The sequence below is a fragment of the Oryza glaberrima genome, chromosome 4 (assembly GCF_000147395.1).
Source record: "Oryza glaberrima chromosome 4, OglaRS2, whole genome shotgun sequence".
NCBI classification, from domain to species: Eukaryota; Viridiplantae; Streptophyta; class Magnoliopsida; order Poales; family Poaceae; genus Oryza; species Oryza glaberrima.
The window spans coordinates 28,649,407-28,675,758 of record NC_068329.1 but is presented as its reverse complement, the minus strand read 5'-3'; the positions used below and the strand labels follow the sequence as shown (position 1 = coordinate 28,675,758).

General features: G+C 43.2%; 6 protein-coding genes across 6 annotated transcripts; 4 read left to right on the top strand and 2 right to left on the bottom strand.

The window, feature by feature from the left end:
- The first annotated feature begins 294 nt into the window (after positions 1 to 294).
- LOC127770323 (uncharacterized) lies at positions 295 to 3,642 on the top strand. Its single transcript, XM_052295988.1, has 7 exons — positions 295 to 612; positions 1,149 to 1,396; positions 1,577 to 1,738; positions 1,837 to 1,993; positions 2,077 to 2,219; positions 2,320 to 2,355; positions 2,449 to 3,642. Exons 1-7 carry the CDS (start codon positions 534 to 536, stop codon positions 3,208 to 3,210), a joined length of 1,587 nt encoding a protein of 528 aa, XP_052151948.1. The 5' UTR covers positions 295 to 533; the 3' UTR covers positions 3,211 to 3,642.
- Positions 3,643 to 4,074: 432 nt separating this feature from the next.
- LOC127770322 (MICOS complex subunit MIC60) lies at positions 4,075 to 11,803 on the top strand. Its single transcript, XM_052295987.1, has 12 exons — positions 4,075 to 4,294; positions 4,385 to 4,448; positions 5,812 to 6,489; positions 7,222 to 7,305; positions 7,434 to 7,589; positions 7,819 to 7,896; positions 8,462 to 8,554; positions 8,647 to 8,766; positions 10,176 to 10,253; positions 10,365 to 10,544; positions 10,797 to 10,898; positions 11,329 to 11,803. The coding sequence occupies exons 1-12, from the start codon at positions 4,284 to 4,286 to the stop codon at positions 11,557 to 11,559; spliced, it is 1,875 nt and encodes a 624-aa protein (XP_052151947.1). The 5' UTR covers positions 4,075 to 4,283; the 3' UTR covers positions 11,560 to 11,803.
- A 581-nt stretch (positions 11,804 to 12,384) lies between these two features.
- On the bottom strand, positions 12,385 to 16,858 carry LOC127771500 (BTB/POZ domain-containing protein At5g03250-like). Its single transcript, XM_052297420.1, has 4 exons — positions 16,100 to 16,858; positions 15,500 to 15,569; positions 13,898 to 15,121; positions 12,385 to 13,187 (listed from the first exon to the last, which is right to left on the bottom strand). The coding sequence occupies exons 1-4, from the start codon at positions 16,165 to 16,167 to the stop codon at positions 12,615 to 12,617; spliced, it is 1,935 nt and encodes a 644-aa protein (XP_052153380.1). The 5' UTR covers positions 16,168 to 16,858; the 3' UTR covers positions 12,385 to 12,614.
- Positions 16,859 to 17,165: 307 nt separating this feature from the next.
- On the bottom strand, positions 17,166 to 19,731 carry LOC127770297 (endonuclease 1). The gene is made up of 9 exons (XM_052295958.1): positions 19,303 to 19,731; positions 19,042 to 19,222; positions 18,824 to 18,931; positions 18,655 to 18,710; positions 18,484 to 18,567; positions 18,009 to 18,104; positions 17,838 to 17,902; positions 17,659 to 17,732; positions 17,166 to 17,572 (listed from the first exon to the last, which is right to left on the bottom strand). Exons 1-9 carry the CDS (start codon positions 19,429 to 19,431, stop codon positions 17,448 to 17,450), a joined length of 918 nt encoding a protein of 305 aa, XP_052151918.1. The 5' UTR covers positions 19,432 to 19,731; the 3' UTR covers positions 17,166 to 17,447.
- An 85-nt stretch (positions 19,732 to 19,816) lies between these two features.
- LOC127770296 (uncharacterized) lies at positions 19,817 to 22,598 on the top strand. Its single transcript, XM_052295957.1, has 11 exons — positions 19,817 to 20,047; positions 20,140 to 20,250; positions 20,458 to 20,520; positions 20,616 to 20,729; positions 20,814 to 20,963; positions 21,071 to 21,148; positions 21,217 to 21,438; positions 21,534 to 21,620; positions 21,822 to 21,941; positions 22,227 to 22,319; positions 22,428 to 22,598. Exons 1-11 carry the CDS (start codon positions 19,817 to 19,819, stop codon positions 22,485 to 22,487), a joined length of 1,329 nt encoding a protein of 442 aa, XP_052151917.1. The 3' UTR covers positions 22,488 to 22,598.
- A 768-nt stretch (positions 22,599 to 23,366) lies between these two features.
- On the top strand, positions 23,367 to 26,317 carry LOC127770295 (uncharacterized). Its single transcript, XM_052295955.1, has 3 exons — positions 23,367 to 23,499; positions 23,592 to 23,913; positions 24,796 to 26,317. Exons 2-3 carry the CDS (start codon positions 23,704 to 23,706, stop codon positions 25,957 to 25,959), a joined length of 1,374 nt encoding a protein of 457 aa, XP_052151915.1. The 5' UTR covers positions 23,367 to 23,499; positions 23,592 to 23,703; the 3' UTR covers positions 25,960 to 26,317.
- Positions 26,318 to 26,352: the final 35 nt, after the last annotated feature.

The window sequence follows — 26,352 nt, the reverse complement described above, 5'->3', positions numbered from 1 at the left end:
AATGGAATATTACTAGATTCCTACATCATATTAGATTCTTTTCGAGGCCACTTTGTTACCATCTCTCTAGTATAACGTGAAAGTATATACCATATTTCTCAATCGAGTTCTCTAATACACGATCTTAAGGGTTTTCTGGGGCTAATCTTATTTTTTTCTCTTAACTCTTCGATTTTTTTACGTCCAAATGAGTAATAATAAATGACGTGTAATAACACTTTTTTTCCTCTAAAAAGGCAAAATAAAAAAAAGAAAAGAAAAAGAAATAGCGACGAAAACACAACACAAACGAAACGCTCTCGAGCCAGAGTCACCCCCTCTTCTTTCTTACCTCCCCCAAACCCTAGCCATCCCGATCCATCCACTCCTCGAGATTTCGGCGGAATGCCTCCGCCGCCGCCGCCGCGGTCTCCTCGCTCCCTTTCCACCTAGGGCTCTCCCTGCCCACACCCTCCCCCGCCCGCGAGATTTGCGCGCCCCCGCCCAGCGCCGATTCGAGCTGCTCCTGCTTTGCTGTTTCGGTGGGGGAGGCCATGAACAACAGCGCGTTCAGCGAGGAGATACTCGCCGAGAAGCTCGCCAAGCTCAACAACACGCAGCAATGCATCGAGAGTATCCTTTACCCATCCAGCTTTCCTCGTGCTAAATCTTCGCGAGAATTTGGGTGTTTCTTTAGGGGTGTGTGTCGATGTTTCGTGTAAAGTTGCAATTTTTTTTTACACTTCATATCTTGCGCCCTTTCACGATTACTGTTGGGAATCAAGTCTCCCTTCTTCATTTTTCCCTCCTGAGACTGTGTATCATACTATCGTGTTATGTTTGTCAATAGCTAGCAACTTCCTTCAACTTTAAGTGGATATATCTACGAGTTGCAGATGTGCGGGTAGCACGCAAGAAAGCATCTTGTAGCTTGAACAAGTGCGGGTTCTTGTGTGTCCTTTTTACACCATTGGTAGAGAGGGTTCTTGTGTTGTTAGTAGCTCTCTGATTGCTATACTGTTTATTAGTAAACCTACCGAAAATAGGTACATGTTGACTTAGAATCCTGTGACATATTTAGGTGGCGCAAATCCATGGTTTTGTTTGTCTGAACATGTCTTTCCATGATCTAATTTGTTCCCTTGACTTTAATTCTTCGCGACTACTAGCTCTTTCGCATTGGTGCATATACCATCGGAAGAATGCAGAGCAAATTGTCCAGACATGGGCGAAGCAGTTTCACAGCTCTGGAAATGAACAGAAGACCCCTTTTCTCTATCTTGCTAATGATATCTTACAGAACAGTAAGCGCAACGGTACAGAGTTTGTAGAAGAATTCTGGAAGGTTCTCCCTGGTGCGTTGAAAGATGTAACTGAAAACGGTGATGAGCGCGGGAAGAAGGTGGTCAGTAGGCTGGTGAGTATAATTTGTCTACTGATAGGAATTTATTACATCTAGTTGGAGATATTGGTGATAAGAGCTATTTGATGATTACTGCTGTATATTTAATATATTCTTTTATAAAATCCTCCAATATCTAATACGAATAACCGTGAAAACTGCAATCATTTAATACTGCAGTAATATGTGCTGTAGGTTGAAATATGGCAAGAAAGGAGAGTTTTTGGTTCACGTGCGGGGGGCATCAAGGATGTGATGCTTGGAACTGCTCCCCTGCCTGTATTAGATATGACCAAAAAACGGTCTCACGGTTCCTCAATAAAGATCGTCAAAAGAGACTCTCGTTCTGTAAAACTTGTAAGCTTATTTTTTCCTACCCCATCTGCTAAATTATGTTCTTCAGCATTGGAAAGTGTTATGAAAATTCTCTTAAACTCTTATCATTTTGTTTTCAGAGACTAGGTGTTGGGGGAACCGCTGAGAAGATTGTATCTGCACTGCACACTGTTCTCAGTGAACAAGCAGATGAAGACTCTGATCTGGAGAAATGCAAAACCTCAATGCGGCGTGTTGGAAAGATGCAGAAGGATGTTAGCAGTGCTTGTAGTAAAGGTGCTTTATATTATTTGTTATTGACATGAATCCTCCATCTTAGCTGTCTTAGTACATATTCTCAAGTTATTCCTTATCTGTAGGTGATGATCCTCGTCGTGAAACCCTTTGCACAGAACTAAAGGAAGAGGAGGATAGCATGACAGAATGCATTGAAAAGCTTAAAGTAGTTGAAGCAAATAGAGCAACTGTTGTGTCTGAACTGAAGGAGGCATTGCAGGAACAGGTCAGAAACAACTGTTGTGATTATTTATAGTAATGCATTTCCATTTTCCGTATGCAATTGAGTTGGTATTTGCAAAAGCTTACTTGTAATGTTATTTCAGGAATCTGAGCTGGAGAAAGTCCGTACTCAGTTACAGGTAATGTTGTCTAAACATCACAAATTTTATTAAAGACTGATGTTGTAGCATGTATTGATGTAAAATATATTATTCCTATGTTTTGATTAACAGCTGGCTGAAGCTATGGTAGAAGAAGCAGCCAACATGCAACGGAAACTCAAGAATGAGCCAGTCATTCCTTCGTCCAAGCCCTTATCCTCAGTAGAACCAGGAAAGCCACTTTCTAATGGGCAGGCGAAGGATCAGCAGAAGACAGCTGCTGCTATCCTCGCAGACAAGATTGCAGCATCATCAAACTCTCAGCAGATACTGCAATCTGCACTTTCCAAGTTTGCTGCTGAGGAAGCCAAAAATTCATCCGAAACTCGCCAGGATAAGAGGCTGAAAATCGAACATTCCTCACAGGTCCCAAGTGTCGCGAATGCTGCCGCTTTTGTTCCAATGCCACAAATGACCACCACAACAGCACAGCAGCCCCAGGCAATCTTAGTTCAGCAGACTCCTATGCAAAACCAGCCTCCTGCACCTCAACCCCAATACAATATCTACCAGGCCCCTCCCCATCAGTTTGTCCAGCAGCCTGGTGGTGTAATGATGGGCATGGCGTACAATATGAGCACCATGGCTCCACCACCGCCTCCACCGCCACAGATGATGAACCTAGCAAGGCCCTCACCTTCAACACCCCAGCCACCAATGGGTATAATGCCACAGACTCAGCCGCCACCGCCCGCACCAACGATGCTTCAGCAACAAATGCCGATGAACGTCGGACCACCAATGCAGTTCGCCCTTCAGCAGTCCGGCGCGCCGTCTTTCAGGCCTTTGCAGCCGCCCCCGGGGATGCAATTCTTCCACCCCCAATCTCAGTGACATTTTTGGTAGTCCAGCTCCTGTTAAAACTGTCGCGTTTTCGGTGTTAGTATTGACTGGTAGACAAAAGGTTCTGACTGTTGTAGGGTATACTGTTTGGTTGTTCTTTACCTGGAGATGTTGTACATGTAATGCGAGGAAACTAACAGGAAGATTCAGTTAAGTGTTGAGCCTTTGCTCAATCCTGCAGAGAAGGGCAGAAGACGTCACCTGTTTGTGAGCTCCAGATTGGTTGATGGGCTGACGAACTGGGCAAGTTCGCGTCAAAATCGGCCCGTTGTTTTCTTTTTCTTTCTGGGAAATGGGAATAACGCGGTCGAGATTCGAGATGATTGTAGTTTGTATATGCTGCCCATTTCTGTTGTTCTTTTTTTGTAAGCAGCAGGACAAGTTCTAGTAAAGAGGAAAAAAAACCCCCAGAACTTTGGATTATGATGATTCGCGAAATACCTTTTCGATTCGAACTGGAAGTGGCCAATCTACAAATGCGAGTATCAGCCAAGGTGATGTTTGGTACACATTCATGTATCGACCGTATTTTCATGTCCTCCGTAGCTAATAATCTCTACCATCCTCACTATTCTTCTATTTACAAAAAAAAAAAATAATAACTTTCACCAAATGAACTTCAAATTTTTGATTTGAAAAACATGGTAGTACATTTCATTTTTTTATAGAATATCAAACTGCTGCATCTTCCATCTTTCTGACATTTTTATGGGAAACATTTCGAGTGGCTTTTCTTGTAAAAGAATTGCGTAATAGGCGTGGACGCTCTGAATGGGATAGACACGTGACTGGGCCGTGCGGTGAATTTTACATTTTACCCCTCAGATTAGTTTACCTTAAGCACTCCGCTACCCCACCTCTCCGGAAGCTTTCATTCGCGAAGCCGCACAACACAACGCAACGCCGCGCTTCCGCCTCTCCACCCGCCGCCGCCTCCCTCGCCGGCTTGCCGCCGCCGCCGCGGTCGCGAGGCGGAGACCTTGCGGGACGATCGGAGCGACGTCCCTCTACACCCCTCCCCCTCCGCAGCGGCGAGAAGAACAAGGGGGCGGAGGTCGCCCGCCATGCTGCGCCGGTAAGGGCACACCCACACCCTGTAGATGTTTGTCCCATCCGAGTTAGGGTTTCCTGGCCTAATGCTCGTTCCTCCCCGCCTCTATTGCAGGTGCGTGCGGGATCTGTACCCGCTGCGGCCTCTTAGGAGGATCCCTAGGCCGATCTCCAGCGAGGTTAGCATTTCCGTTTCCGTTTGTTTGCGGTCGATCAAGTTGTTTGTTCTGTGAGGCGCTTGCTGTGTAGGCAAATCGGTAGTTTTCTGAGGGAGCTTTACTTGGGGCACTCTTGAATTGGCATGCTTACTCATTAAATTGATGGAATGTGTACTGATGCGCGAATAGATAGAAAATGCTGCTAATATTTACAGTTGTATTAACATAGGACCTTAGTGTCTCTGTGTTTTGATATGGGCCTAGCAAATCAAGGACTATTTGGAGCATAATGCTGTTACATTGAACCAGTTTTCTGCTTGATTTGTCTAAGGTCTTATGATGATATTGGGGACCTAAGCTAATAACCATATCTATTTGTATCTTGCAGAGCTGCTATGCTGAATTTTGTACCAGTTTTACACATTGTAGGTATTACGTATTTAATGTTGTGGAACATCACATGAACTAAGGAATTGTTGTGTGCGATTTTCTTTTATCTATATTAGATTGATCAATTGACTAGTGCAATCAAATGGCCCTCCTAGAGTATAGAAAGCTTGATTTATTCATTGATTAAAAAAAACTTCTGCTGTGATTCTGTGAAACTTTCTAGTTGATGCGAGACACAGTTCTGCAGTAGTTGTTCCGACTATAACAATGTTTGGAAGGCAGTTGTTTGGATTCAAAGACTTTAACTTAATGTGGTACCAAAAGATAAACAAAATCCACTTAGACTGCCCTTGCTTGAACTATGATATTTGTAACTTGATTTAATATTTTTCTTTATTTAGCTGTATATGCAGTTTGTTTACTTCTCTGTGTAAAATGCTGATTATCACATAAAGAAGTGAAAAACACAGAAAAGTCCATGATGAATTCTTGTATCAGAAAAAAAATAACCATACTATCTTCTCATGATAATATGTAATGCTACTTATTCTGCTGGGAGCAGTATTGACGCAAGGACAACCTCAGGCTCAGTTGATTTGACCTGCCAAACTCTGTGCATCTCCATCTTTTTCTTGTGCTCACTCCATTTTGTACACACAAATGCAGTCATTTTTCATGTGCATTGAATGCACAATTCGATAGCAGATTACTAGATTTGGTAATGTGTTTGCAATCTGTTGCTTCTTGTCTATCCCATTCGTGATGCTTTTGCAATATGTTGTTTCTTTTCAATCCCATTCATAATGCTTTTGTGATATACTGTAATGTTTCTTGTTGAATGTTGATCCCATTAATGAGGTATAGAAAAAACACAAAAGTCTCTACGGAAAAGAGGCTACTTATGATTTCTTCTGTCTGTTACTGTCATAAACCACTTTCTTCTTACATAGTATTTTTTGGGGGGCTATAAATGACACACATACCTTTTTAACAGGTCCCAAGTCCAGCATTTCTTCGACCCAGAAGCAAGTCGACAAAAGCTTCCCAACAGAGTTCAACACAGAATACTGTCCCTGGCCCTCAAGGAGAACCTTCTCAGTCAGGAAGCAATGTTCCGAAAGTTCTGCTTGGAACTCTGATGGTCGGCGCTGCTGCTATGGCTGCTTATCAAGCTGGCTACATAGACGATCAATTTAAGGATATAATATTTCCCTCTACAATGAAGGAAAAAAATATCAGAAAGATATACGAAGATCTGAAGGCTCCTTCTGAACAAAAAGTTGATGAGAAGCAAGTAGTATCAGATCCAAATGTTGACATTGTTCAGAACAGTAACAACGAGGCTCATCCTCAAAAGGACCTTCCAACTGAAGGGATGGGTCCACCAGAAATTCCAACCACTGATGAGCAGACTGTTTCCTCTGAAGAAAAGGAAAAAGAAACCCTTGCCCAGGGGACACCGCAAATTCCAGATGAACATGGAGCTGCTGCTAAACCACTGTCCCAAGATATTCCTGTTATTGACATAAATCCAAGTGTTGATGATAAGGCAACAGGAGAAGTTCTTCCTGAACAAACTGACAAGACAACCACTTCAGTTTCTCCGGTACAATCGAGCCTAGCAACAGCAGGTCCTTCCCATCATGTACACACAGATACAGATGGACCAAAGGTTTGAACTTCAGTGATCTTCTCTATTATTATTATTTTTGTGGGGAAAACTTATGTCTACTTGCTATATGCCCATCCTTACCATCATATTTATTTTGATTGGTCGACTGCAACATCTTATATTTTTTAACTTTCCATTTTGGCAACTGCATGACTTCTGTGGGTTGAAGGATGATTAGTAACTTCTTTTGCGTATAAGGATTCTATACTCTGGAGCGATGGTTTACAAATGAAACTACTTGTCTTATAATATATATTTTTTGAGCAATCAATGGAAGGCTGAGTCAGTCCACATGAGTTATGTTAAACTTAAAGTCAAAATTGGATTACATCAAATGGAGGACAGATGGGGGACGGGGAGGAGGCGTTTGACTGCTAAGTTAACATGAATGAAGGACTTATACTGGAGTAGGATTGACTCAATTGGAAGCTCCTTTTGGACTTGAGAGATCCTTTAGAATGTAAAATTTGAAATGAATTCCTATGGTGCTTCATTTAAAACAAATTAGTGTAGTTATGGACTACACAATATGCAGATCAAATGGCACAATCGGTTGGTGCCAATCTATGTTTTAGTTCTTATGATTACTCTTTAGCAACACCCCCAACAATATGTGCATTTAGCATCATCTTGCCAAAGTCTTATGCTTTCATATTATTTGGTGATGCAGTTTCTGAATACTGAATAATGACACTGGCACAACAATCTCATCGAACTAATCGTTGTCTGCAGGATCCATCAAGCGCTGGTGCAGTTGAACATAAATCTCTGGCTGAGACATATTTACTACAAGAACCTGATAATTCTAAAGACATGGTACGCTCTCCTCTTTAGTCATTGTTGTGGTACTAATATCGATGAAATACTTTCTAATTACAAGGTTGATAGAAATAATTTAATGGTACCTTTTCAATGTTAATATATCTGATGTTTTCTCTTATCAGGGTGCTAAGGAAAGTAAACACGATGGTGTTATTAGTACGGGAACTTCTGATGATGGGAAAATTGTACTTGATATCATAGAGGCTATTCATGCTGCTGAAAGAAAGCAGGCAGATGCAGATGCTTACATGTATTCAGAAGAGAAAAGGAAGTTGAAGGTTTGCTTTCGATTTCATATTATGACTGCTTCGTTATTTACTGCATTGAGTTTCAACACTAGCATGCCTTTGTGATTTACAGTATTATGTTCCCTCTTTTCTTCTGTTGAACTGATGTTTTGTGGATTTGTAGCAGTTCCAAATTTGACAAATGACGTTTATAATTGATTCTTTTGATTTTATACTATTACATTTTATAATGGTCAGTACTCTGCTTATGTTTTCTCAGGAGAAATATGAAAAGGAGCTGAAGGACACCAGGGCTCGGGAGCTCATGTATGCTGAAGAGGCAGCAATTCTGGACAAGGTCTGTGACATTTTATATTTTATTATCGCTAGTCTCTTTGATCATGTTTCCATAAACATTGTATTCTGCTGGATGCAAACAATGTTTCTCACCGAGAAAAGACCTGCTCAGCTATATAAATATGCACAGCTTGACGCATACCTATATCTCAAGATTTAGGTCCTTTTTACTTTTCATCCTCTATCTTTAAGACTTTGACCATAGGTTTTTTTAATAATAATATCATGAAAAAAATTACATAAATATTCAGATGCCATGTGGCTAATATACATATATGGAGTTTTAAAGTTCGAAGTGTTTGACTGCACGAATACCATGACAACCTACATTTGGAGAGGGAAGGAGGAGTTAAACCTTTTCATTTTTTCTGTGGATATGTAATTTAAATTTACACAAAAAGCAAAATTTTTTTGCTCTATATGCCTTCGCTTCACTTCACTAGACCTGTATATAATCTCTCTTTCCTATAGAATGCAGATCGTGTCTCTTGTTTATATTTTAATTTCAGATTGATTATTTTTTTGTGGTGGTTTTAATCTTCTTTTCTCCTTTTGTTTTGTTTTAGGAGCTGAAGAAAGAGAAATTGAAGTCAGCTGCTGTGATTAAGGAACTGCAAGAAAATGCTGAACAAAAGCTAAGGGATGAGCTGCAGCAGAAGGTCTGTCAGATTTGTTTTCTATCTGCTATAAACTCTCTGCCCTCTTTATGCTAATCATTACATAGTTGACATTGGTATGGCTAATGTAACAGGATGAGGAAACAAGTCAACAAGTTGAGAAGGTTCGCGAGTTAGCAAAGGCTGAGCTTGCTGCAGCTCTTGCAAAAGAGAGAGCATCCCAGATCGAACAGATTGCTGAAGCAAATCTCAATGTATGGACTTTTGCTATCTTTTATTTTATTGCAGGCAATGTTCTAATTGGCTATTAGATATTAATGCATGCTGTGACCCCATGTTTAAGCACTCACCTAGGTAGCAGCCTTGATAGCCTAAAATATTGGTGCAGATTTATATTTGCAGCTGGTGGGTTACCTTGGATGACTTGCTCTCCTTCTTTTGTGGGTGGTTAGGCCAGGAAAGACAGATGATTTAGTGTGCACATGTTTAGTGGTAATGATTAGAACACTGAGGGCAAAGGATAATGTTATATACTTCCTTTTGCAATTGAAACCACCATAATTCCCTCTTCATAGTAAATTAACATACTTTTTTAGAAGTTCTTCCTCATGATCTCTGTGTTCATAGCGTGTCTTAGCGTGATAAACCTTATGGGTGTGTTCACATATTTTTTTTTACTGTGTTCCTCTGTAAGCTATCTGGTTGTGCCTATTAGGTTGGCTTGCTTATAATTTGTGATGTTGCAATACACTAAAGCATAATACATTAAAAATTAGTGTCTTAGCATGTCTTAGCATGCTAAGATAAACCTTATGAATGTGTTCACATTTTTTTTTTTTACTGTGTTCCTCTCTAAGCTGTCTGGTTGTGCCTATACTGATTAGGTTGGCTCACTGATAATTTTTTATGTTGCAATACACTAAGGCATAATACATTAAAAAAATAGTATCTACTCCCTCCGTCCCAATATAAGTGCGCTTAGGTTTGGATGCCTGTCCATATTCGTTGTACTATGAAATGTCACATTCGGTCCTAGGTGCACTTAAATTGGGATGGAGGGAGTACATGATATCCTGACAATTTTCTCATCAGATCGTACAATTAAATACGGATTTTGTCATTCAAATATCTTCTTGAGGTTATATGGTTATATCTATCTCAAATTCTCATGATTACTCGTCCAGACAACATTAGGCTCTGACAGTATGCTGTCTTTACTATCTATTTGTCTTGCAGCCATAACTCTACACTCTATATTGTGCTAACATATTGAACGTATGGAATTACTGTTTGTTCTATCGATATGAAAATCGCTCATCAAACTCCTCATATCATGCAACTCTACACTCTATATTGTGCTAACATATTGAACTAGAACCAATGATAGCACGCAAATTTCATCTATTGGGGTCCTATGCCTTATATGTTACGCCTTTCAATTCTGCTTTTATTAGACAGTTTTTCCCTAAATATTGACCATTAAGTATAATTTTATATTAATTGGTCTAGTTTCTCCTGGTGAAGCAATATGACATAGTGAACTCTCTTATCCTATCTCCTGATATGTCTTTCATTGCTAGAACAACAATTTGTGCAATACATGGAAGTTCAGATTGCTTGTATTTTTTTAATTTCGCTTTTTTTCTTTTTGCATATTTTTCAGATAGATGCTTTGTGCATGGCGTTTTATGCACGATCTGAAGAAACTCGGCAGAGTCATTCGGTTCATAAGCTTGCTCTGGTAAGATCCTCACTTTGATGCCATCCAAGTATTTCAAGCTTAGTTATCATCTCACTTTTTTCTTTCAGGCTTCCTAAGTTCATGTCAACTGACGTGTAACTCTTCTTGCAGGGTACTCTTGCTTTGGAAGATGCTCTATCCACCGGATCACCAATCCGGACAGAGGTGGATCAATTGCGCAAATCTCTTGAAGGTATTGATAAGGACTCACTGTTAGAATTGGCTCTTTCATCAATTCCAGAAGATGTTCTCGAGTACGGATCAGATACCCCTATGGATTTGAAACAAAAGGTAAGTTCCTTGTGTTGCAATAAATGATTACAGCTCATAGCCTTATTACTTAGTGTGCCACACCGCTCGACATTATTAACTCATCATTGTGTGAGAATTCTAATGATGCCTCCACCTTCTTGCTTGTTTTGCTCCTAAATACCTGCTCCAAATATTAACTGTTGCTAATCATGAATGCTCGCTGAGAAAAACTGGCTTGGCTACCCAATAATTAGTCCAGAATAAATGATATATCATTATTTCTTGTTGCAGTTTAATTCCTTGAAGGAAACAGTCAGGCATTTCAGCCTTATACCAGCGGGTGGTGGTGGTATGCTGACTCATGCTGTTGCTCATGTGGCTTCATCCATTAAGGTGAAAATAAATTGACGTTGTTTTCTTACTGATCATCAATTAGCTTTTTTATATTGATGTGACTGAAATATTTTGTGTGCTGGTTCTGAATTTTCTGGTCAACTACCTATTAGTAGTGTCTATTCCAGGCATTGTATTTCCTTACCACTTTTGACTTGTAGTGGCCCTATTTGCCCTAGGGGATCTTTACCAGCTTTGATTTGAGCACTTTTTTTTAGATTTCCCTATTGCATTGTTGCCTGACACTGAACCGTCCATCGAATAGAATAAGTTTCTTCAGCTAGCTGGTTATCAAGCTTCCGTTTTCTTGTTCTTAATTTGTTTGGCAGTCAAGTGATCTCAAAAATTCCCTCTTGCATGATAAACACTAACAGTGGTCTGTCATATAACATCAAACTGGATTTCTAAATTTTGTGTAAATGGTTTTCAGATCAAAGAGGACCAATCTGGAGACGGAATTGAGTCTCTTCTAAACAGAGTGGAGAACTTGATTATACATGGAGACTTGAGCGGAGCAGCGGAGGCCTTGGAAAGAGGGTTACAAGGGAGTGAAGCAGCAGAAATAGCTAGCGAGTGGGTGAAGCAGGCAAGGAAACGTGCAATAGCAGAGCAGACGCTTACTCTCCTCCATTCTTATGCTTCTTCCATCACATTCTCGTGATTTTTTTCATCAATGTAGTATTCAACAAGATCTGCGAGTTGCAGACTTACGTTACTCAGTCCAATCACAAATATCTTAAGACCATATTGCAAATACCTGAATATATAGGAGCCAGAGCCATTCCTGTCAGGCGGCTGCTGAACTTTCCTCCTTTTAACAGAGCTAATAATTTTTGGCATGTAGCTACAAGCTACTTGGCATTCTTGATGTTTTAGTCGCCAGTTGAGGCACAATTTGGATAGAATTGCCGATTTTGCTGCGGATGTAAATTTTCTTCTGTACAATGATGATGATTTTCGGGGGTCGAGTTTATGAAATCAGAAATCCTGATGCTGGCTAGTAGGAGTACATACTTACAGAGAAGTGAGCGAGCTTGGCTTTCGTTTTTTAGAGTGGAATGTTAGTGTTTCCGCTTCTGCTCATGGTTTTTGCTAAAAATTTCTCCTTAAGACAAACCTTCAAGATTGCACCTGTAATGCAAATGTTGCATGGCCGCATGGGTACCTAAAAAGAAAGTTATAGATAAAATAAACCTAGCTTAGTCATTACTCCCTCCGTTCAAAAAAAAAAGGCAAACCGTGGGTTTCCGTGCCTACGTTTGACTGTCCGTCCTATATGAAAAAAATTTATAATTAGTATTTTTATTGTTGTTAGATGATAAAACATGATTAATACTTTATGCGTGACTTATCTTTTTAATTTTTTCAAATAAGACGGACAGTCAAATGTTGGACACGTAAACCAGAGTTTGTCTTTTTTTTTTTTTTTTAGGACGGAGGGAGTACTCATCTATTGCATATTGTTTGAACCTTAAGGTACTTGTATTGTATTCTATGCAGCACGTTCTCTAGACAAGCACCCTCACCAAATATTTGCATGATTGCATCTAAATTCTAAAGTAATAACTGAATTTTGACAATAGATATACTCCGTGTACGTTCTAATAACTTCCTGTTCCAAAAGGGGGAAAAATCTATTCTAGAGTTCGAACAAATGATAATTTAACCAAACTAACAGTAACACAAACACACCGAACTGAAACGCACACGTAGACCTTAACACTCCAAGGACATCGACTTCCGCCTCTCGTCGCCGGAGCTCGTCGGCGGCGGCGGCGACTGCTGCTGCTGCCGCCTCGCCGCCGACCTCCCGCCGAGCCCGAGCTTCCGGAACAGCCTATTCAGCGCGCCCTTGGGCTTCCCGATCCGGTGGATCTCCTCCCTCATGCTCGAGCACTCCTCCTCGAGCTCCACCACCCGCTGCCTGATGTCGTCCACGCTCATCGTCGCCGACGACGACGACCGCACGTTGTTCCGGGCCTCGTCGTCGTCGTCGTCGCCATCCTCCTCCTCCGGCGGCCCCGCCCCGAAGTCCAGCTCGCCGCTCCTCTCCGGCGCGTACCGGCCGGCGGCGATGGGGGAGCCCTGGTCGACGTTGTCGGCGACGAAGAACCACCCGGCCACCGTGGTGCGCAGCCGGAGCTGCTCGAAGAAGAGCACCTGCACCACCACCCGCAGCGGCAGCCGCTCGTTCTGCGCCGCGTGCGTGCACGCCTCCAGCGACAGCTTCTGGCAGTTCATCAGCCTGCACAGCTGCTCCCTCTCCGACGCCGTCAGCCACGAGTGCGCCTGCGTCCACAGCCAGAGCATCATCACGTTGCTGCTCTAATGCAGTTCGAGACATGAAAGTTATATAAAAAATATTCATAAAATTTGATAATATAGATTAGGGTTAATATGGGACACTACACAAACATGAAAGTTTAAATTCGATCTATACAAGAGAAAAAAAACAAATTATATCTGTTGTACATGTATTATTAATTGTTAGAATTTTTTATTTTTTTTCTAATTGTAGATCAAATTTAGGCTGTGTTTAGATCAGTGGTGTAAAGTTTCGGCGTGTCACATCGGATATACGTACACACATTTGAAGTATTTAACGTAGACTAATAACAAAACAAATTACAGAATCCGTCTATAAACTGCGAGACGAATTTATTAAGCCTAATTAATCCGTCATTAGCAAATGTTTACTGTAGCACTACATTGTCAGATCATGGAGCAATTAGGCTTAAAAGATTCGTCTCGCAATTTACACGTCATCTGTATAATTAGTTATTTTTTTCGTTTATATTTAATACTCCATATATGTGTCCAAACATTCGATGTGATAGGGGAACAAATTAATTTTTTACCATGAGATCTAAACATGGCCTTATTCTTACATGTTTTTTTATAGACTTATGTTATCTCAATTAATTTGACTAATTTTTTTAATATTTTTTCCATAGAAAAATGTCCAGTTCAAGACTGTGTCTCTCCGAGTGTTTGCTTACCTTGAGGTAGATGTCAATGGCGCGGTAGATGCCGTCGTCGATGGCCCTTGCGTAGTCCGGGACGAGCTCGGCGATGCTCTGGAACTTGGAGAGCTTGACGTTGGTGTCCGTCGCGACCTCCGCGAGGTAGCCGTCGACAAGCTTGGCCACCGTGCTGATCGGCATGAGCTCACCGGAGGGGCCGTCGACCAGCTGGGCTTCGTCCGTGATCTCCGGCGAGGCGGCGAACGCCGACGTGTTCGCGGCGACGAACTGCTCCAGCATCCGCTGCACGCAGTCGACGTCGTAGAGCGTCTCGACGGCGTAGCCGGTGTTGGGGATCAGGAGGTCCTCCAGAGCCGCCTCCTCGAGCTGGTTCCCGGCCATCCTCTCCAGCGCGTCGCGGCACGCCGCGCCGGCGTTCAGGATCGTGGCAGTGCGGAGGAGCCCGAGCAGGAACCTCGTCGTGGCGACGCCCCTCTCGACGGGGAGCAGCGCGACGATCTCCTCCAGGAGCGCCCTCTGCTCCACGTCCGAGAGCACGGTCCCCGACGCGCCGCCGCCGCCGACGTAACCGGAGTGGCGGGTCAGACCGGAGAGGTGGCGCTTGGCGTAGTGCGTCAGCGAGCCGGCGATGTTCTCGGGGCTCATGCCCTTGGACCTCATCGCCGTGATGAGCCTCTTGTACACCGGCAGCTTCAGCGACGACGCCTGCTTGTACCACCAGTCCGGGCCCGGCGACCTCGGCTTGCCGGCGGTGGCGATGCCGTTCCACATCACCGTCTCCTCGAGGCCCCTCGCCGTGTAGTACTCCACCATCGGCCAGCCGAAGAGGGTCGGGTCGGCGCAGGCCTTGCTCGCCAGCGCGTCGATGCAGCGCGGCACGACGAGGAGCTCCTCGGCGAGCGGGAGGAGCGCGCCGTCGCACGACCGCAGCGCGCGCAAGGCGTCGTCCCAGCTGCCGAGCACGTCGCGGAGGAACGCCTCCGCCTGCTCGACGAGGTTGCCCTCGCCGCCGTGGTCCTCGGTCATGCCGAGGTGCTCCGCCGCGCACCGCAGCGCGACCACGTTCCCGGCGTCGAGCTCCGCCCTGACGTCGTAGCAGAACCTGGCCGCCAGCTCGAACGCCGCGGCGCCGCCGGGGACGTCGTGGAGCTCGACGCTGCACGGCTCGCCGTCGTCGGCGCCGGCGGCTGCTTCGCTTATCAGCTTTTGCAGCGTGCCACTTCGGCTCATCAATGGGAACTGGAAATGGAAGAGCAATTTGACACACGTCAGTAGAGAAAAATCTTAAAATGTTCAGATTATGCAGAATTTAAGGCTTCTGTCCCTGTTCTTGAACATTTCTTTTTAATCTTTGTAGTAGTTAATTCATTCATTTAAACCCTCAAATAGCTGTCACAAAAATCAGATAATCCATCAATATATCGATTTCAGCTACCTCAAACAGGACATGGAACAAGAAAACAGGATGACAGATGATATCTTTTCATCAAGAAACCAAATTGTTGACGCATGTGTAATGAGTTCAATTTATTGCGCATTTGTACTTCAAGACTCAATAGTGCATTTGCACTAGAAAAAGATAGGAGATTGAAAGAGAGATCAGTGTAGCAGATGTACCTTGTGGAGATGGAAGGAGAAATCTCCAACCTCAACGACCACATCGCTTACAAGCTCAGTCATGCAAGTCCTGCAAGATTGAGAAATTTTGATTTTGTCAAAAAAAAAAACCAGGATAACATGCAATTCCACTAGCAGAGTGCAGGAAAGAGACCCAAAAGATTCTGCACTGTTCATCTCAAATATGCTCATCTATTCTGTTAATGTGTCAAAGTTTACATCTCAGTTTATTTTCTCTGTTATGTGCTACATTCGGTCAAAACTGAAAGTTAAGTTCATCTTACAGGTGTATTATGATCGAGTTACTGTCATCTTAACCTGATCAAAGATAGCGATATTTTTTTTGGAAAAAAAAAACCTGAAATGAAGAATTTTCATGGAAGAAAATCCATGCAGTCTGTGCGCTACAGGGACACAATCAACAAGTCATATGTTAGGATCACATTGAACCCTAACGAAGGCAAATATATATATACATATATATAGAAGTTAACGAATCGTTTAGGAGATGAACACACGCAAAGCGTCTCAAACATGAACAAGGAGATGATTGGGGATAGATACGATAGGGGACAGGACGAGCGACAGGTGAAGAAGTACCAGGAATTAGGATCTTGAAATTGGAAGCAGTCGGCAGGTTTCGATCCGAGAACCTTCGTAATCGCCATCGCCAAATCCGATCTCAAACCCTCAACGATCGATTAATAGGGATTAGATAGACTGAAGAACACAATCAATTCCGCCCCAGAACGACGCAGTAACTGCACAATTTCGCATTGATCTCCCAAATGGACCTGATCGTGGATGATGAGGCGGCGGCGAAGAAGAAGAAGAAGGTGGTTTGGCAATGGCGGCGAGCTTGTTCGTTCTTGTCAGTGAAGAACTGGGCAGAGGATTAAATCATCAAACAGAAATGGAAGGTGGCGAGACGAACACCGTGGAATCCAGCGGTTCGCTTCGCTAAAAAACTACGTTAGATTTGCGTCAAAAAAAAAAAAACTACGTTAGATTAGCACCTAGCTGCTGCGTGCGTGGTGTGGGGCCTCTAAAACCGCGCCGTGATTAGTGAAACAAACTCCCCGTTTTGGTCAGTGTCGAACTACTATCTCGATAGGGAACAGTCAGATTTATGCGCTGGAAAACGCGTGTGTTGCATGCACATGTCTTCTGTTTAATTATTCATCTGATGATGATCATTATCCATGCTAGTCGGTTTGATAGTCATTTCACTAGAGATAACAAAAAATCCTGGCCAAAATTATGGTGTCAAGACTGAAGAGCATTTCGGGCTTATTTATATTGTTCCTTTACAAAAACAACAAAATTCAGTAAAATTAGAAATAAAGAATGTCTAAATTTGTCATGACTGCGTTAAAAAAATTGCAACGTACCTCTATCATTATTATTTCCAAAAGAATCTGTAACACGCGAGTAATTTGGCCCATGCATGCAGCCCATGGGATAATTCACCATCGCGGCATCAAGCAGAAAATCACGATAAAGAGAGAATATCGGCCAGAACTCTCTGGCAAATGAAATCTGCAAAGCCACTCAAGTTTGTAGCAAAACTGAGTATGCAACCCAACTTTGGGGCATACTAGCAATTTTTTTTAAAAAAAAAAATTCTAGTAGGCTATAAAGCAGAAACAGCTTGGTGCAATGAGAGTAGTATAGTCATTGAATCTTGTCTAGATACAATTAATCATACATGTGGATGTACATCTCTTTATGATCAGAAAAGAATGGAATTGATTTGCTATGTCCTGTTGATTTCAAGCGTTGCTTACTTGTATTACTATGTGGTTAATTAATCAGCATTGTTGGCATCAACTATTCATCGTAAAAATAGAGTCACGTATCACGTAAAAATAAAATGAAATGGATGCGGCCGTTAGATTACACGTGTGGTTAACTTCTGAATTTTCTGAATTCTGAAGCAGCTATCAGTTCAGGCTGGTGATGCGACGTCACGGTTGTGCTCCCCGAAGAGCCGATTCAAGAACATGGCCAGCCTAACTCCCCCCTGCGCGATTCGTCGTGTCACGATCGGGAGCCGTGAGCCGAAGTAGTCATCTGGAAATAACAAATTGACAATCCCATGACATCAGCTAGGTTCAGACTTCAGAGATGTGTGCTTGTTCTAGCAAAGGCAGCATTACCTGACAGAGTTTCGCCTTCACGGACATCGTTGTACGCCCATTTGCAAGCCAAATTTATGCTCTCTGTAGCGTACCTGTTGTATGATAGAAAAATATGATTCGAATGCAAAAAACCAAGGCGATTCTTTCTTTGTTAAACAATACAGAATTGTGGTTTCAGAATTTTGGATTGTACTGACTTGGTTGAGCAAGACAGGAGATCCTCGCAGTCTCCCCAAGAGGATACGTCATCAGACCACGTTCCCTGGAGATGAAAAATTGCAGAAATTCGTTCGTTCAAAATAATTTTGCAGGAATTTTTCTCATGTTTCTTTGCTTGGAAGAGTTGTTTTCAGGCAGTTTTCTCTTACCGTGGTGAAGTTGTGCACAAGGTCCTTTTGAAACGCATCCATGTCCTTGCCGTAGAATTCAGCAATAGCTGTGAGTATCATCTCCCTATCCCACACCTGAAAAAACACCAGACAGACTTGAAAAGTAACCCTCTTTGTTTAGGCTTAGGTTTAGCCTAAACTTTTAAGTCAGCTTATTAGCTTATATGATTTATAAGCCGGTGGATTTAATGTCCTAAGTTTAGTGGTTGAGTCATACATTTACCTCACATAAGCCAAAAAAGCTTATCCAACCTAGCTTTTGGCTTAATAGTGTTAGAGTGGCTTATGGCTTCAAAAAAGCCAAACGGAAAAGCTGCTTGTTTGTTTAGGCTTAGACTTTTCGATTTATAAGTTGGCTTATAAGCCTAAACAAAGAGGGCCTAAGTAAATTGAGCTTAACGGCAGGTTTTTCACATGGAAGGAATTATGTGCAAGGATCAAGGAAGTTGATTACATGATGGAGATTGGATTTGTGCCTGAACCAGCGTAGATTAATCGTATTGCCCCCTTGGTCGCTCGTGAACCCAACATGCATTGGCTGGATGGACAGATAAAATAGTTAGTATGTTGATGTGTATGAACTGTTGCAGGGAGTGCATGAGAGTAGACTAATTGGTAAGGTTACCTGATGAACATCTCCCATGAAGTGTGACAAGAATAGCAGTGCTTCAGTCATGTTATCTGCGTTACAAGCAGTTACAACAATATGAAAGAAAATGAACAGTCAGACAAGAGATACATGACAACTAAACTATATTGGTTGATATGATATACTACAACTGCGTAGTTCTCACATTTGCGATCGGCGCTGCCGTGATTATAGTGCATAAGCTGAGAGGTGAAGTTCGCGATCGCGCCAGCGACGCACATATCCTCCGCACCATCCGGGCCATGGCAATCCCCTGAAAACCCAAACGCGACAGACAGATCAACATATACACCATTATCACAGCAGATTCAGAGTATAGCATAATTCAGAAACTGATGGAGGAGAAGAGTTGCCTAAGCGTACTTGAGTAGACGAAGCTGCAGGCTTTGTCAGGGGTGTCGATGAAGTGGAGAGGGCTCGTCCACCTGTACTTGTACCAGTGCCTGACCTGATCCGGCCACACGCACAGCGCCGACAGGTCGCCGTCCGCCTCCTCCGTCAGCAGGTTCCTCACCGCGTGCGCCGCGGCTGGCTCCAGCAGATCCTGCATCCAACACGGCATCATAATCATCAGTCATTCAGCCTAAATGTTCAGGAATGGTTCGATTGATAGTGATCATTCACCTGCGCGATTCGGCATGTGAGCATGTGACCCTCCTTGCTCCAGGAATGAGCCACCGGCGCCGACGCGAGGACGAGCACTGCAGCCGCTGCCGCTGCTAGTAGAAACGATGAGCACTTGTCTGATGCCATTGATCAACGAGACGAGCTTGATCCTGATGAGAGAAAACACCGGGACACAGCAAGTGATATAGAGCAGCATGCAGCAAGCGGAGCAGTGGGAGGCAATGACTTAAGCTTAGCTTAGCTAGCCTTCGTTGAGTGCAAGCATTGTGTGGCGTGTTACCCCGCATGCTTTGCTTCGCACCATCAACCAATCGCCGTTGGGGGTGGTTTCGCCTTTTTGAAAGAGCTACTAGGTTGCTGGGCCTGGGCCGAAGCAGATTCTCTCGTAATGGGCCTCATCAGACGGCCACGGCCCATTTCTCGCTTCACATGGCCGCATTAGGCTGGGCTTAAGGGAGGCGAAACATTTCGCGGGGACGAGGATAACGTCTGCCCAAGCGGAGCGAAAGGGATGACGGGCGCCGCCGCCGCCGCCGCCGCCGTCTCCCCGCTCGTCGCGTGGCCCCGCGCCGCGCCCGCCGCGCGGGGCGGCAGGCGTGCGGCGCGCGCGTCGGCGTTCCACCCGGACGTGTCCCGCGCGGTGGAGTCGCTGCAGGCGGAGTTCCGGGAGGTGGACCGCGCGCTCGCCCTCAACTCCGCCCGCGTCTCCGCCGCCTTCCACGCCGCCCACGTCGCGCCGCACGTAAACCTCCCTCGTCTTCTCTCCTCCTCCGCCGTATGCGGCTCGCTGTCAGGTTCAGGGTATGACGCGCACGCGGCATCCGCGAATTTCAGCATTTCGGTGGCTCGACGGGGTACGGCCACGACGACGGGGGCGGCAGGGAGGCGCTCGACTCCGTCTTCGCCCAGATCGTCGGCGCCGAGGCCGCCATTGTCCGCCCCCAGGTTCCATGTCCACACGCGCTACCATTTCTCTCTGACTCCCCCCATTTCTCCATACATTCCACTCCACTCTCTCCACTGCTTCCATTGCTGAGCTCCACTGAGCTTCTTGTACCTACTCCGTAATATATTGACGTGCAATCCTTTTGCGCGTTCGCGAAAAACTGAGCTTCTTGTACTAGTGATGAGCTCTTTGTTAATCGGTTCCAGTTCTTCTCCGGGACGCACGCCATTGCCTGTGCTCTGTTTGCTCTTCTGAGGCCTGGACACGAGGTAAGAGATTAGAGAACACCTGGATGAACTGAGTTTTCGCATTGCTTCTGCTAGCTTAGAAACTGGGAGCTGATGAAAATTAAGAAAATGTGTAGCTCCTGGCTGTCGCTGGTCCTCCCTATGACACCTTGGAGGAGGTGATTGGGATCAGGGGGTCGGCCAATGTGGGATCGCTCAAGGATTTTGGAGTGGCATACCGAGAAGTTCCGGTTTGTTGATTTCTTCACCTTACAAACACCAGGAATGCTTTACATTGTGCTATTTGTGAGTTACTGATGTGGCTTCAGTTGTAGCTTGCAGCAGATGGTGGCCTTGATTGGGATGCTCTTGCAAATGCTGTCAGACCTGAGACCGGATGCGCCTTCATACAAAGATCTTGTGGTTATTCGTGGCGCAAGAGCCTAAGCATATCGGATATCCAGCGAGCTATAGATTTGATAAAGGCAAGATGATATGTTGTGAATTCATGGGCCAGCATGTTCTGTATGTGCATTAACTAATGCATATGGTGATATTTGCTCATGGAGTCATGTTTTGGAACTCATTGCAGATGCAAAATCCAAACTGCATGGTTATGGTTGACAATTGCTATGGTGAATTTGTTGAGACGTCAGAGCCTCCAATGGTGGTATGTTCATGCTTGTAGCCACCTTAAGCATTAGATTTTAGTTACCTGATTGGGTACTTTCATGGCAGGGAGCAGATTTGATTGCGGGTAGTTTGATAAAGAATCCAGGTGGGACAATTGCACCTTGTGGTGGCTATGTCGCAGGGAAGAAAGATTTGGTTGCGGCAGCAGCAGCTCGCCTGTCTGCACCTGGACTTGGGGTAGAGTTTGGGTCTACACCTGGACATGTGATGCGGGCACTGTTTCAAGGCTTGTTTCTTGCTCCGCAAATGGTTGGAGAAGCTGTCAAGGTAAGTTATTTATAAATTTCCACCTCTTTAACCAATAAAATGAAAAAATAAAACAGCATGCAAGATATCAAGTGACAGTCTTATACCATCCACAGGGAGGCATGCTTATTGCAGAAGTCATGTCAACCAAGGGCTATAGAGTTCAGCCACTTCCAAGGGTTCCTCGCCATGATATTGTGCAGGTTGGATCTACATGTTTAAACATTACTTCACCAGCACAAAAATATTCATACAGCCATGATAGTGCGGCATATATGGCTGAAGGAACCATCCAATTAGAAGTTTGATTTTGAGTACTGACAGAAGGCCAACCAAGCCTTAAAAGAGTTTAGAACACTGCAGTCTAGGCATTTCAGTGATAAATTATCTCTTCATTTTCTCAGGCAGTAGAGCTTGGCAACAGGGAGATACTCATAGCATTCTGCGAAATAGTCCAACAAACTTGCCCAGTAGGATCATTTATTAAACCAACTGCTGGGGAAACTCCTGGTTATGCTTCAGAGGTTTGTTTATATGCTTTCCTGCATTGCATTGTGCTTATTGCTTTATCTTTATCAATGCTAGGGTGGTTTATTTCATTTATTTGTTTCTCACTGAAATGATTTCTTTTCCAAATACTCCCTCCATCCCAAAATATACGGGATTTTGGGTGGATGTGTCACATCCATCCAAAATCCCTTATATTTTGGGACAGAGGGAGTACTACACATTGTTCTTTTCTTTTATGTTCTAAAAAGACCTTTCATTAGTGTGCTATGATACAAGAATGGTTAATCAAATTGAATCAGGTCATTTTTGCTGATGGGACATTCATAGATGGAAGCACAAGTGAGCTATCATGTGATGGGCCCTTAAGAGATCCATACGCTGTATTCTGTCAGGTTAGTTGAAGTCATGCTTCAGACTAGTTACATGTACCAATCTTTCACCCTACTATCATCCATTCCTAGTGCTGATGGTTCCTTTCCTCTGGAAATGTAACGGTGCAGGGAGGAACACATTGGACACAATGGGCTCTTGTCCTCAGCGACGTTCTGAAGATTATATAGCTGTCTGTTGCCAAAAGTGCATAATACTTTCATCTTCTGGAATGGGTTGCCTTTTTTTTGGTATAATTGATTGCTAGGTATATGATATTGATTGAAATGAAAATTGTCAGGTGAAGTTCATAATTCTGCTTGGTATTGATGTTGTCAGTTCTGAAAGTTGTCAACTCATAATTGGAATTACTGACTTAATGCAGGAAACAAACATGGCGCACGTCTTTGGTTGAACTGATGAATAGTATTAAAATTTTAAAGAAATCGAGATATTCACAGTTGTGAAGAGGTCAGCAGGCTGCATTGATTAGAGTAAATTCGAACTAAAGAATCCCAAGGACAGATAGCCAAAGCATCACAATTCACAAGGACAGCTAGCTTCAGCCATTGACTTGCCAGTTCATTTGGGCTAGAACTGAGTTGTATGGTTTACTAGTTAGAAACTTCTAACTTGGAAGCGATGCACTAGTTCTACGAGCTTGTAGCTTCAGAAGAGATAGGGCCAAGATGGCTCTCACAGTGCATCATTCTGGAGGATATTTGTGTATAATGAATTCATATTGCTTAGAGTGCCAGCCTGCCAGGACTCGTTTGCGATTGAGATCAAATTTTAGAGTATGCTTTTCCACGTTTCTCTACGAAATATTTTTTGCTGAGGATTATGGCTTCCTGAGTTCGTTTGTTACAATTCTTCTCATGAAGCCATTTTTGTAAAGAGTTCGTTTGTCAAAATTATTGTCATGAATTGCTTATTTGCTTATTTGGTAGAAATCCCAAAGATACGGACCACTTTCCTATAGAAAGAAGAGTTCAATGGACTGTATGCAAAGTTGTGGGTTTGTCCAAGGAATAAATTTGTGATCCAAGACATCCTACTCTGGGATCAGATACAAGTGCAGGCATCCTAGCTATTGCCAGCGTCTTACGAGACACTAACAAAAGTCAAGTGCCAAACTTTATGCTCCTAATCTCTATAAGGACTAAATAATCAAATTTTGAAGAGCATGTGCCTCACCTTGAAGTAAGTGAAGCATAGCAGTATACGCTAGCTAACAGCCTGCACCTCCCAGTGCCATGTTTCTCCATCACTAAGCAAGTTACTTTTCTTTCCAGAATCCAAGCAACCAAAAAGACAAGTTCAGTTTCTTCATATTGCTGCCATAGTAGTAGCCTCATTCTGCAGTAAACAGCACAAGATACTGGAAGGGTGTCAATAAGAGGGGGCATGGATTCAAGCAAGTACAGATCAAGAGGCTACACGATGGCAAGCAGCAACAACAAGAGGCCACCTCCTTACCTCCTCCTGCTGCTGCTGGCACTCGGCGCTGCGGCGCTGAGCGTGGGCATCCTGCACAAGATGAGGGAGCGTCGCGTCTTCTCCATCCTCCTCCAGGAACGCGATCAGCAGCTTATCTCCCTTCAAGCCCTCCTGCAGGTATGGATATATTTCTGGAATATCATGCATCGAATTCTTATACATTGGCCATCCAGGAAGTTGTAGCCAAAAAATAGTCTAGCATTATATATTTTTTAATCAACACATCATGTTCACATAATACAAGTACTGAAATAAATTCAAGCCCCCCTAAGAGGCTAGAAGCTGTACTCCCGGAGAATGTGAATGTGTACTCGGTATCCCTGTGCTAATTAATACTCCCTCTGTATTTTAATGTATGACGTCGTTGACTTTTCGACCAACGTTTGACCATTCGTTTTATTCAAAATTTTTGTGCAAATATGAAAATATTTATGTCATGCTTAAGAACATTTAATGACAAATCAAGTCATAATAAAATAAATGATAATTACATAAATTTTTTGAATAAGACGAATGGTCAAACGTTGGACAAAAAATCAACAGCGTCATACGTTAAAATATGGAGGTAGTAGATGAAGTATACACCTCACCCTGCACCACTGCACTCACAAAAGTTATGTAAAGCCCAAGCTGTGTAATCTGGAACTAAAATTCAAACTTGCCAAAGACTTCCATACTGACAGCGTTCCAGAGAAACTTCGAGCTAGATACATCATATCAGAAATCCGGAGTATTACTTTCAAATAGACAGAGATATATACTCAACTGAGCATCCTCTTAGTTCAATCTATAATCATTCCGAAAGGTAAACACTGCAATACCAGTAGCATTCTAGATTTTTTTTAGATAATAGATATAAGCACTCTAGGTATGTAAAACTTAAGAATGTATGCCTTTCAGTTACTGGGTTCTATAATCATTTTTTGGGTCAGTTCAGATACCTGATCTTTGAATTCCATAATATGTCGTTAATCACATAGTAATGTTTTATTTTGCCAGAAAGAACAAGAAATCAGTAAAGAGATGAGGAGAAAGATGGATGAATTAGAAGCCAAAACATCTGTCCTAAGCATTGAGAGGACAGAACTGAAAAACAAGCTCATGGATTCTGAAACCACCACGACATATCTCACAAATACCCAGAAAGAGTTGGAAGCGGCTCTAGTGGAAAAAGAGGGTCATATCAACCAAATGAAAGAGAATGCGGCTGCTTCAGGCCCTGAACAAATGGCAGCTATAAAGGAACTTCTGCAGCAAAAAGAAGCTGAGCTTGAACAGATCAAGACCAAGTTGCACGACTACAAGAAATCAGATACAAATATCAGCGAGAGCATTTTGGTTGGCACAAACAATGAGAATACAACTTCTGATACAGTGGTACCTGAGAATTCTGCAAACCCTGGTGACTCTGCTCCAGCAGAAGAACATCATTCTTACGACAATAGTGCGTCAGAGAGTAACCAAGATGAGAGCACTGGAGCAAGCACAAACAACGAAAATGCAACTGTTGATACTGTGGTGGTCGATAAGTATGCAAACTCTAGTGATTCCACACCTGCTACTACAGAAGAACCGCATCCCTACAACACCACTGCATCAGAGAGCAACCCTCAAGAAAATAGTTCCCCAGAACAACACTTTATAAAGCTTAGAACTAACAGGGAAGATGATGAACCACAAGACAAAACAGGTGATGCCAATGATAATTCAAATGATGCTCTAGAGGGAAGCCACTTGGGGAAATCTGAACTTCCTCAGTGGAGCCCCAAATTGGCAGATAGTCAAGATAATAGCACAGAAGAACTAGATAGCACTAGACAGTTGGAGAACTCACAAGGTGAGGCCAACTATGAAAGCAGAGGCAGTAATCTGCTGGAGAAAGAGGTGGAAGCCAGCAACGAAGTTGAACCAATGAAGGAAACCAGTCCTGAGACTGAGCTGGAGACTTCGAAGGATAGCTTGAGTGAAGCCAACCAAAACAGTACACAGGCTGTTGAACCTGTGGCTGATCCTGCAGATGTGAAGCCCAGTATGCCCATATATAATGATGAAACAAAAGAGACAAGCAAGAGACGTAGGCGGAGAAAGTTTAGATCCAGAAGGAAAAAGAGGACCAATGCTGCTGCTACCAATGTTGATGGAGAAGTCACCAAAGTAAGGTAGCCACAGCAAAACCAAAAAGATACTTGGATTTGGAAAATGACTGCAATGCAATGATGAATCATAAAAGGTATAGATAGGAAAACTGCAAAAACAATTCAAAAGAGATGACCCAGATAGCTGCCATATGCTAAATAGCCCTGAAGAGAAGGAAAGAAAATAATAGCTAAGCAGCTGCAGTTACCAGTTTGTAGCCGATGGCAGCACAAATAATATTTCTGTTCTGAATATTACACTTTGTTTTGTGTAAACACTTTCTTGCACGACAATTCATCAAAAGTTCTGTAAGCACTAAATTTCTCTCTGAGGTTAAACATGATAATCCTTATGATTACTACGACATCATGTCATAAAGTCACATTTCCTGGATGAGCTAACTTTGTTTATACTTTATAC

What these genes read in the sequence shown, in the direction of transcription:
- LOC127770323 (XM_052295988.1), top strand. Translation starts at nt 534, where the DNA reads ATGAACAACAGCGCGTTCAGCGAGGAGATACTCGCCGAGAAGCTCGCC. An exon ending in CACGCAGCAATGCATCGAGA is followed by an intron (nt 613 to 1,148) that starts GTATCCTTTACC and finishes CGCGACTACTAG; the next exon opens with CTCTTTCGCATTGGTGCATA. An exon ending in AAGTCCGTACTCAGTTACAG is followed by an intron (nt 2,356 to 2,448) that starts GTAATGTTGTCT and finishes TTTGATTAACAG; the next exon opens with CTGGCTGAAGCTATGGTAGA.
- LOC127770322 (XM_052295987.1), top strand. An exon ending in TTGCTGAAGCAAATCTCAAT is followed by an intron (nt 8,767 to 10,175) that starts GTATGGACTTTT and finishes CATATTTTTCAG; the next exon opens with ATAGATGCTTTGTGCATGGC. An exon ending in ATGTGGCTTCATCCATTAAG is followed by an intron (nt 10,899 to 11,328) that starts GTGAAAATAAAT and finishes AATGGTTTTCAG; the next exon opens with ATCAAAGAGGACCAATCTGG.
- LOC127771500 (XM_052297420.1), bottom strand. Translation starts at nt 16,167, where the DNA reads ATGGCGATTACGAAGGTTCTCGGATCGAAACCTGCCGACTGCTTCCAA. An exon ending in TTTCAAGATCCTAATTCCTG is followed by an intron (nt 15,570 to 16,099) that starts GTACTTCTTCAC and finishes TCAATCTTGCAG; the next exon opens with GACTTGCATGACTGAGCTTG. An exon ending in CCATTGACATCTACCTCAAG is followed by an intron (nt 13,188 to 13,897) that starts GTAAGCAAACAC and finishes CTGTGGACGCAG; the next exon opens with GCGCACTCGTGGCTGACGGC.
- LOC127770297 (XM_052295958.1), bottom strand. Translation starts at nt 19,431, where the DNA reads ATGGCATCAGACAAGTGCTCATCGTTTCTACTAGCAGCGGCAGCGGCT. An exon ending in CTGCAGCTTCGTCTACTCAA is followed by an intron (nt 18,932 to 19,041) that starts GTACGCTTAGGC and finishes TTGGGTTTTCAG; the next exon opens with GGGATTGCCATGGCCCGGAT. An exon ending in ACAAATCCAATCTCCATCAT is followed by an intron (nt 18,105 to 18,483) that starts GTAATCAACTTC and finishes GTGTTTTTTCAG; the next exon opens with GTGTGGGATAGGGAGATGAT.
- LOC127770296 (XM_052295957.1), top strand. Translation starts at nt 19,817, where the DNA reads ATGACGGGCGCCGCCGCCGCCGCCGCCGCCGTCTCCCCGCTCGTCGCG. An exon ending in GAGCTATAGATTTGATAAAG is followed by an intron (nt 20,964 to 21,070) that starts GCAAGATGATAT and finishes AACTCATTGCAG; the next exon opens with ATGCAAAATCCAAACTGCAT. An exon ending in CATACGCTGTATTCTGTCAG is followed by an intron (nt 22,320 to 22,427) that starts GTTAGTTGAAGT and finishes GTAACGGTGCAG; the next exon opens with GGAGGAACACATTGGACACA.
- LOC127770295 (XM_052295955.1), top strand. Translation starts at nt 23,704, where the DNA reads ATGGATTCAAGCAAGTACAGATCAAGAGGCTACACGATGGCAAGCAGC. An exon ending in CCCTTCAAGCCCTCCTGCAG is followed by an intron (nt 23,914 to 24,795) that starts GTATGGATATAT and finishes TTATTTTGCCAG; the next exon opens with AAAGAACAAGAAATCAGTAA.